General features: G+C 48.8%; 1 protein-coding gene across 5 annotated transcripts in view; it reads right to left on the bottom strand.

Annotated features, from left to right (window-relative positions):
* Nucleotides 1-1,247: 1,247 nt before the first annotated feature.
* LOC117433228 (rho GTPase-activating protein 23-like) overlaps nt 1,248-9,507 on the bottom strand; it is a 31,859-nt gene continuing 23,599 nt past the window's right edge. For all 5 annotated transcript variants that reach the window (XM_059021471.1, XM_059021468.1, XM_059021469.1 and 2 more), the window contains 9 exons: nt 9,304-9,459; nt 7,923-8,001; nt 7,649-7,722; nt 7,054-7,143; nt 6,715-6,840; nt 6,524-6,565; nt 5,437-5,530; nt 3,981-4,012; nt 1,248-3,843 (listed from right to left, as the gene is read on the bottom strand). In XM_059021471.1, coding sequence (XP_058877454.1) covers nt 2,821-3,843; nt 3,981-4,012; nt 5,437-5,530; nt 6,524-6,565; nt 6,715-6,840; nt 7,054-7,143; nt 7,649-7,722; nt 7,923-8,001; nt 9,304-9,459 — 1,716 coding nt within the window. In that variant the 3' untranslated portion in view covers nt 1,248-2,820. The remainder of the gene's footprint in view (nt 3,844-3,980; nt 4,013-5,436; nt 5,531-6,523; nt 6,566-6,714; nt 6,841-7,053; nt 7,144-7,648; nt 7,723-7,922; nt 8,002-9,303; nt 9,460-9,507) is intronic.

The raw sequence follows: 9,507 nt of genomic DNA, 5'->3' as shown, positions 1-9,507 counted from the left end.
CGAATACTGTTTTGTCAAGTATGTCTTATTCGTGTGGATGTTCAACTCATGGCATCAACAGATCACATCAACATATGAAAAAGGAAAAAGCCCCATGCCCTGCATCTGTATTCTCATTCCACACTGCCGTCTGCATGTTTAAAAATAACGGGATTCAACTGAGGGGAAAGAAAACCAGTCGAGAAAACCAGTCGAGAAAACCAGTCGAGAAAACCAGTCGAGAAAGAACGCTTTACATTTTTTAGTTTCTACCGTGTGTTAGTCGCTCAGGCATGAGTTTTACTGTGGTCTGTATTTACTTAAATAAAGAATATAATAACATGGGTCTGGATGCCAGGGTGATATTCTGTGAGAATTGTGTTTTTTGTGAGAAAGCTCTGCATTAAGAGGCTGCTGTTTTGTTTGTGTTGTAAGTAACCGCTGTGTTTGTGTGACTAATAAAGTACAGCTACTTGTACTGACGAGACTCCAGCTGTTACCCAGGAAGCAACAACAAAAACTCCAGAGGTCATAACCTTTCACCTCAAACTGTCAGCTGTCCGTCCTCCTCCATGGAAGCCCATTGGCTGCTTCTAATCCATCGCGTCTCCTCCTCCACCAATCAGAACACTGTTTGAAATACATTCCAGACCAGTAGGTTTTGTTTTTTTATGTGGTTTTAAAATGACTGCTGCACGCCTTCTCGTGCCTTCTCCGTCGTCTTGGCGTGCGTGTGAAGGGTCTGTAATTCAGGGATTCATGGGTGAAGCTTCAGGTATGACGTGTCGCAGCTACACTGCTACAGAAGGGAAAGCTGTTTCATTAGCTTTTAAAATCCAGTCTTCTACCCTTTCCGTTGTTATAATTAAACTGTCCCCTTGTATCCTTGTGCAGTTCAATTCTAGTAACATGGACTCGTTTCTGAGGGTACAGCACTGCACAAAATGGCTTTCACAAAGTAGCGCAATTAAAGATTGTGCAGAATCCGGTTGTTTGAAACCTTGCCTAGTGTAGCATCTATCAGTTACTGATGCTTTGAAGGGTATAGCCAGTGGTTCTGTTTCTTCAATAATGAGATCCAGGCCTTTTACTTTTCTTTATTTTTTTTTACCTGGTTCATTGGTTTATAATTTGCTCAGAATTCTTGTCGTGAAATTTCTAGCTTGTAAAACACTTGTATTAATCCTGTGGTAGTACTGACTAGAGTGACCCGCGTTCTGTAATGCAAAGGAAAAAGACAACTACATGCAGGCTGTTTTATATATATATATATATATATATAAAAATGATATAAACATAAAAAGGGTTAACATTTCAAGTCACAGTGTAAAGCAAAGGGAGTGCATGGAATGCACTGATGTAAACAATGAAAATGAACATTATAATTGTGTGTGTCATTTTAAAAAAAAATTTTTTTATTATATTTATATATGTATATATATATAAAATTATTGTATTGTATTGTATATAATATATATATTCCACACACACACATATATATACACACACACTGAAGTTAACTTAGCAAGGCTTTATACAAATGTTACAAAACTCTCTCACACACACACAGTGCCTGGTCCCTCGACTCAGCACAGTTCAGCTGGGAGGGAGGAGCCTCAGTGTCCTGCAGCATTGGCTGTAATACAATCACACACACGATTCTGCAGCACAGATCCCATAACACTGTTACTACCCACATGCAACACTGTCATCTGTCCTGAAACACTGAACTCAACAGCTGGCTCAGTCAGGTCCTCAATACATACAGACACAGATATATAATATATATATATATAATGTATGTATATGTACGTTATGTGTTGTAGATCAAATGGATACCATAGAGATCCAGGCTTGACTATTGTTTTCCTTTTGAATAGTGGAGTGGTGGTTTAGCGATACAAAAACCAACAATAAAGATGTTATTAATGATGAAAAACGAGCATGTGTAAGGCTGCAGTATTTAACACAGCTGAAACAAATCCCTGCCCTGAGAGTGATGCCCCTGTAACACTGCTGACAATGCGACACTGTGATGTTCTCTATAGCGCTGATCCCCTCTGTCTGCAGTGTGACTGCGTGAGTGGCACTGCCTGAGGAGGCTGCCCTGCACAAACAGAGCTGGCATTATTTCATGATTGCACAACTCCTGTTTCTATTGGGACCGGGTTAAGGGTCGATCGAGGCATGCGAATGGAGAGTGTGCTAGAAAATAAAAACAAAGTCAGCTTTAGAAAAAAAAAAAACTTACATTTATTATTCAGATGTAATTCCAATTAGTTATATTGGCTTATGTTGTTTTTTTTTTATTTTTTTTTATTTAGTATTCAGCAATTATTTATTATTTTCTCCCAATTTAGAATATCCAATTATTATTTAAGCTCGGCTGACCGCTACCACTCGTGAGCTGATTCCGGAGTAGCGAAGACGAACACACGCTGTCCTCCGAAGCATGTGCCGTCAGCCGACCGCTTCTTTTCACACTGCGGACTCACCATGCAGCCACCCAGAGCTACAGCCTTGGAGGACAACGCAGCTCTGGGCAGCTTACAGGCAAGGCCGCAGGCACCCGGCCAGACCACAGGGGTCGCTGGTGCGCGGTGAGCCGAGGACACCCTGGCCGACCTAAACCCTCCCCCTCCCGGGCGACACTTGGCCAATTGTGTGCCGCCCTCTGGGAGCTCCCGTCCTCGGTCGGCAAAGGAATAGCCAGGTTTGAGCACAGAGTCCAGCCGGTACCCGCCCTGCCCTCTCCAGAGATACAGGTGCAAACAGGAGGCTATGGAGTGCTGGGGCACGGAGCTGAGGGGGTAAGGGTGGAGGTTTGAGGTCCTGGGGGGGCTAAGGGCGGCTGCCGTAGCTCCCGGAGCGCGGCCGGCCCTCGCTGCCGAGGTCAGACAGTGTGCTGCCGCTCTGGGGGTCGGACATGTCCCTGGTGTTCACCACAACCGTGTGCCGGCGCCACGCCTTCTTCTTACGGCGCGTCTCGGGGGAGTGGGGCTTGCGCAGACCCACGCCGAACATGTCGTCTGCGGAGGAGTGTGGTCGGAGGAGGGGCTTCCCTGCTGAGGCCAGGGACAAGGAGGCAGACACCCCAGCCTCCCCGCCCTGTCGTAGGCTCTCCAGGCTGCTGCACTCCGCCCTGGGAATGGAGACCTTGCTGCTGCTGCTGCCGGTGCTGTCTGCTGCCTCTTCCTCCGAGGACCGCACCCCACCCCCTGCGCCTCTCTCCGGCCCCCTCTCCCCCTCACGCAGCTTCTTGCGGGCCAGCATGTCGCTCCGAATCGTCCTACGGGAGTTGAAGGAGGGCCGGCTGTGCAGCCTGGGAGCCGTGCTGGAGGAGAGGGAGGAGGGGGAGTCTGAGCCGGGGCTCTCCGGTGGCGTGCAGTGTGAGTACAGGAAGCTGCGGGGGGGGAGCTGGCTGAGCTGGACCCGGTCTCTCCTCTGCCGGTCCTGCTTGGAGGGTCTCTCCTGGGTCTGAGGGTGCGAGGCGAAGCCGCTCTCCGTGTCTGTCTCCGGCAGCCCCACCCCACTCTCGCTCAGCAGCTCGCTGTGCTCGTCGTCCACCTCCTCCCCCTCGTGCCCCCCCAGCGTTGACAGCGTGGAGTACCCCGATACGATGGAGCGAGCATCAAGTGGGGGGCTCTCCTCCTCGCCCCCGGGATCGTCTCTCTGCCTCTCTCCCTCCCCCTCCAGGCCCTGCCCCCCGCGGTGGCTGGTTTTTATTGGCTCGTGCTCGGAGCCCTCGTCCGTGCTGCTGCTCCAGACTCTGGCGTCGCGGTGCTTCTTGTGCTTGCGGGTCACGGCCGATAGGGTGGACAGGGCCGGTATCTCCCTGGAGTACAGCTCCTGCCCCCACGAGCCCTGAGACACACGGACAATAGAGAAACAGGGTCAGAGACACCGAGAGAGAGACATGTCAGCTTATTATAAATAATAACAAAAACGAACAGGTCTGAAGTCTATCACTGTAAGAATGAACGGTGGGGAGTTTCTCTTACCTTGGATTTAGCCGAGTCACTGTTGGTTGAATCTGTAGGAGACAGCAGGAGAACGTTGGTTAGAGGGGTAGGCCTTCACATCAGTGACTGCGGTGTGGATGTGGGGTCGTGGGGTCGGGGGGTCGGGGGGGGGGGGGGGGGGGGCGGCGAGCGAGCGTAGTCTTGACTGCGGGCTGGTGTTCCTTCATGGAGACCACCAGCAGAACTCAAATCTCTGTCCGCTCTTTCATTCGAACCTGGGCCCGCGTGTCCCAGAACTGGGGGGGGCACGGTTTAGATTTAAGAATAATGCATTTTTCTCAATTGTTAAAAATCTACACGTGTTTCTAGAATATATTTTTAAGGGTTGCATACAGTGTAAGTGGTGTTCACGGCACAGGGACGGGAGCAGTTTCATCCATTCCAGGTTTTACTACCAGTTGGATTAGCTATAGTGTGCCTAGGCAACCAGCTCCGGTGTGTGTCTTATTAAACTCATAGTAAAACCAGGAATGGATCAAACAGCTGTGCAACGGGAGTCTTATTTCCATTCTTGCGGCAGACCCAAGTCTTTGTAAAATCGGAAGAAAAAGTTTGAGAACCGCTGTCATAGGCCAGCCAGGACTGCGTACTCCCACTCCCACTCCCACTCCCACTTCCACCTCCTGTTCCAGCGCTGCCCCACAGTTAATTCTGAGCTGCGGAGGGAATGAAGTGGGATTCACACCACAGGCACAGCAGCGAGAGGAAGCCATGGGATGAGAATGGAATCAGCAGGGAGGGGGGGCTGGATTAACACTTGCATATCGCACACGCACACGCACACGCGCAGGCACAGCAATGGGTTATGGGTGAAGCACCAAGCTGTTGCTCAACACACACGTGTCTCTGCCTGGACACTATGATGTCAGATAAGCAGAGTGCTCCACTTGCTAAGTTTCTAACCCTGGGACACAGGCGCACACAGACACACACAAGCTAGTGCAGAGAAATCCCATCGTACTGAGGTGGCTGCTCCACTGTCTCAGCTAGGAAAAGGAGAGCAGACAGATTAAATACAGAAGAGAGAGAGAGAGAGAAAGTAGGGAAACAAGTATATAAAAAAGGATAAAGTAACAGCCACAGCTAGATAGAAGCAAATCTTAACTTCTAAACAGAAAGTGCCATGTTCAACAATGCTTCTTCATCAGTGCTGCTCCCTCTCATCCCTCCGCAGAGCAAAGCATGCAGCCCTGAACAGGTTAAAGTAACTCAGCTTTATAATACGTTTCCTTAAATTGGCTTCAGTTCCTAATTCACTGCCTCCCCCTCCCTTGTCTAGTTCAGGTTTCGTTTTCACTCTGTGAAGTAACAGCAGCCCGTCCCTCCCTCCCTGCCTCTGCTTCACCGTGAGGACAGCGGTGTTATTGTCCCCACAGGCCAGCGTCCACATGGCACCATACCAAACTACCCACTCCTGGTTCAACAGCTCCCTTACCCGAGGCCTCCCCCAGCCCACCAGTCCTCCCGATGTTGGGCAGGAGATGGTCAATGTTGGGCATCGGCTGCATGTCTGCCTTGTCCACTGGAATCTGAGAGACAGAAACACACAGGCAGTCAGAGTGAGTGTGTGGTGTGTGTGTGTGTGTGTGTGTGTGTGTCTGTCTGCTTGTCTGTGTGTGTGTCTCTGTTTATCTATCTGTGTGTGTGTGTCTGTCTGTCTGTCTGTCTGCTTGTGTGTGTGTCTGTCTGTCTTTGTGTCTCTGTTTATCTATCTATCTGTGTGTGTGTCTGTCTGCTTGTCTGTTTGTCTATCTGTGTGTGTGTCAGTCTGTTTGTCTGTGTGTGTGTCAGTCTGTTTGTCTGTGTGTCTGTTTATCTATCTGTGTGTGTGTCTGAGTGTTTGTCTGTGTGTCTCTGTTTATCTATCTGTGTGTGTCTGTCTGCTTGTGTGTGTGTCTGTCTGCTTGTCTATGTTTGTCTATCTGTGTGTGTGTGTGTCTGTCTGCTTGTCTGTGTGTGTGTCAGTCTGTTTGTCTGTGTGTCTGTTTATCTGTCTCTGCCTGTCTGTGTGTCTCTGTCTGTCTGCTTGTCTCTGCCTGTCTGTGTGTCTCTGTCTGTCTGTGTCTCTGTCTGTCTGTGTGTCTGCTTGTCTCTGTCTGTCTGTCTGTGTGTCTGTGTCTCTGTGTGTCTGTGTCTCTGTCTGTCTGTGTGTCTGCTTGTCTCTGTCTGTCTGTGTGTCTGTGTCTCTGTCTGTCTGTGTGTCTGTGTCTCTGTCTGTCTGTGTGTCTGCTTGTCTCTGTCTGTCTGTGTGTCTGTGTCTCTGTCTGTCTGTGTGTCTGTGTCTCTGTCTGTCTGTGTGTCTGTGTCTCTGTCTGTCTGTGTGTCTGTGTCTCTGTCTGTCTGTGTGTCTGTGTCTCTGTCTGTCTGTGTGTCTGTGTCTCCGTCTGTCTGTGTTTGTGTGTGTCTGTGCACTGCGTCGACACAAACAGCCAGCTGTTCTTTAACACTCCTGATAGGAATAATCCAGCAGCTCTCATTTTATTTTAGCCATTCAGTTGTCTGCTGTTATTGAATTAATTAACCTTGTCATCTTTGTCCATCTCCTCACTGAAGAACCAGGTGTGCTGAAAAACAAAAGTGAAAGAAGTGGTTCAGGCTGTGGAGTGAACGGCTTTGACACGTCACCAGCAAAAACAAACAGGAACAGGTATTTCACTGTGTCCAAAACGCCTCGGGAAGGAGTGAAGTCAGTTGAAAGTTGTTCTCCACTCACGTGCTGTATCAGGGTCTCCACAATCTTGTAGCGATCTGGCATGTGCATCACCATGTCGCTCACGCTGTCCTCCGAGGTCCTGACCAGCGTGGGGCCGAAAACCAGGGCCAGGTTACGAGGCGCCATCTAGAGAGGGAAGGAGAGGAGAGAGAGGGGAAAGAGACACGTTTAAAAATGCTGGCACTAGAGCAGTGAGATTAAACATACTCCTGGGCACGCTGCTGCACCTTTATCCAATATCTGCAAGGGTAACGGAACTGAGGTCCCACGCACACTTTAATAAATTAATGTTCTTGTGCAGGGGAGACAGACCTGCTGTGCTGACAGTCGCTGGCTCACCTTGTTTTTCTCAGAGTGGTCGGCCACTGTTTTGAGGTGACCGACCAAGAACTTGAGTGTGTGGGAGTAATAATCCGGCAGGTCTCGGATCTGAAATGCAGACAGACAGACAGACAGAGGGAGGGAGAGAATGTTAACACAGTCTGCTCACTGCTGCGATACACAGACCCGCCCCCCCCCCCCCCCCCCCCCAAACACTGTATACATGGGTTACTGTGCTCCTGTGTCGGCAAAATACTAAGTGTGACAGCAGGATAAACAAGTCAGGTAAATCTGACCTGTCAGCTGCTACCAGCTAACTTTACACTGCACCTTAAAATGAAAACATTGTCTGTCTAACTGCAATATCTACAGCTCTGTCAGTCTCTCTTCTGTGTCAGTTCTGTATCAGTTTAAAAGCACGTACTGTGGTGGAACAGTTAGGCTTCTGCATGTGTAAACCACGACAGCTGTATAGTTTTATTGTTCATAATTACAGCAAATCAGTGAAACCCAAGGGGCAAAGTGCAGGGTAAAGGGTTAAACTTTATTGGAAAATGTGTAACAGAATCCCAGCTACCCTGCCCATCCTCTCTGTCCCATTCCCAGTACAAACCAGTTTCTTCATGGTCTTCAGTCTCTGTCCCGCATCCTCCACTCTGTTGGCATCTATGAAATCACTGTATTTGTCTGCGGACAGAAAAAGGATCAGAACTAAACTCGCAGGGTCCAAGCTAGTGCCCAGCTCTTCCAAACCATTCATCTGAAGGAACAGTCTGTCTGAGTCTGATTGCTGCACTCCCACATCCCGAGGCATGTCAAAGTAACTGTTGAGATAAAGCTGGTTCCCAGTGCGTTACTGGTGTGAGTGCAGCGCGGGTTCAACTCACCGTCAGTGAAGAGGGGCTCGGGAAGCTTCCTGAAGAAAGACTTGAGCAGACTGCTGATCACGTTCAGGTCCTGCCATTTCTGTGAAAGGAGAATACATTTTTATATATATAATATTTATTTATTTATTTTAGTGGTCTCTGTAATGAAGCTCTCGCAAGCCTAGAAGGGCTTTTAATTGGAGTGGCATTTGTGTGCTGTGCTATACTATGCTGTACTGTACTGTGCTCTGCTATGCTGTGCTAGCCTGTACTGTGTTGTGTCGTGCTACACTGTGCTGGTTTGTGCTATGCTGTACTGTGCTAGTCTGTGCTGTGCTATTCTATGCTGTGCTATGCTGGTATGTGTTGTGCTATACTGTACTGTGCTGGTTTGTGTTGTGCTATGCTGTACTGTGCTGGTTTGTGTTGTGCTATACTGTACTGTGCTGGTTTGTGTTGTGCTATACTGTACTGTGCTGGTTTGTGTTGTGCTATGCTGTACTGTGCTGGTTTGTGTTGTGCTATACTGTACTGTGCTGGTTTGTGTTGTGCTATACTGTACTGTGCTGGTTTGTGTTGTGCTATACTGTATTGTGCTAGTCTGTGCTGGTTTGTGTTGTGCTATACTGTACTGTGCTGGTTTGTGTTGTGCTATGCTGTACTGTGCTGGTTTGTGTTGTGCTATGCTATACTGTGCTAGTTTGTGTTGTGCTATACTGTATTGTGCTAGTCTGTGCTGGTTTGTGTTGTGCTATGCTATACTGTATTGTGCTAGTCTGCTGGTTTGTGTTGTGCTACGCTGTACTGTGCTGGTTTGTGTTGTGCTATACTGTACTGTGCTGGTTTGTGTTGTGCTACGCTGTACTGTGCTGGTTTGTGTTGTGCTATACTGTACTGTGCTGGTTTGTGTTGTGCTATGCTGTACTGTATTGTGCTAGTCTGTGCTGGTTTGTGTTGTGCTATACTGTACTGTGCTGGTTTGTGTTGTGCTATGCTATACTGTGCTGGTTTGTGTTGTGCTATGCTATACTGTGCTGGTTTGTGTTGTGCTATGCTATACTGTGCTGGTTTGTGTTGTGCTATACTGTATTGTGCTAGTCTATGCTGGTTTGTGTTGTGCTACGCTGTACTGTGCTGGTTTGTGTTGTGCTATACTGTACTGTGCTGGCTTGTATTGTGCTAGTCTGTGCTGGTATGTGTTGTGCTATACTGTACTGTGCTGGTTTGTGTTGTGCTATACTGTACTGTGCTGGTTTGTGTTGTGCTGTGCTGTGCTGTGCTATACTGTACTGTGCTGGTCTGTGCTAGCCTGTGTTGTGCTATGCTGTACTGTGCTGGTCTGTGCTAGCCTGTGTTGTGCTGGTCTGTGCTAGCCTGTGTTGTGCTATGCTGTGCATCTCACCTCGTCGGCAGGGTTGATGTCGATGTTGCCCTTGTTGAGCTGTTCCTGCAGGCTGGACACCACAGCGTTGTTCCCAGGGACCCGGTAGATCCCAGTGCACTCCAGACCCATCTCCTCCACCTGCCCACAGCACAGCTCCACGATCAGGGGGACAAACTGGGCAGGGAACAGAGAGATCAGAATATAGAACAATCGCATGCACAC

This window comes from Acipenser ruthenus, unplaced genomic scaffold (genome assembly GCF_902713425.1).
Source record: "Acipenser ruthenus unplaced genomic scaffold, fAciRut3.2 maternal haplotype, whole genome shotgun sequence".
NCBI classification, from domain to species: Eukaryota; Metazoa; Chordata; class Actinopteri; order Acipenseriformes; family Acipenseridae; genus Acipenser; species Acipenser ruthenus.
Note: the sequence above shows the minus strand (reverse complement) of the source record. Positions and strands in the feature narration are given on the sequence as shown.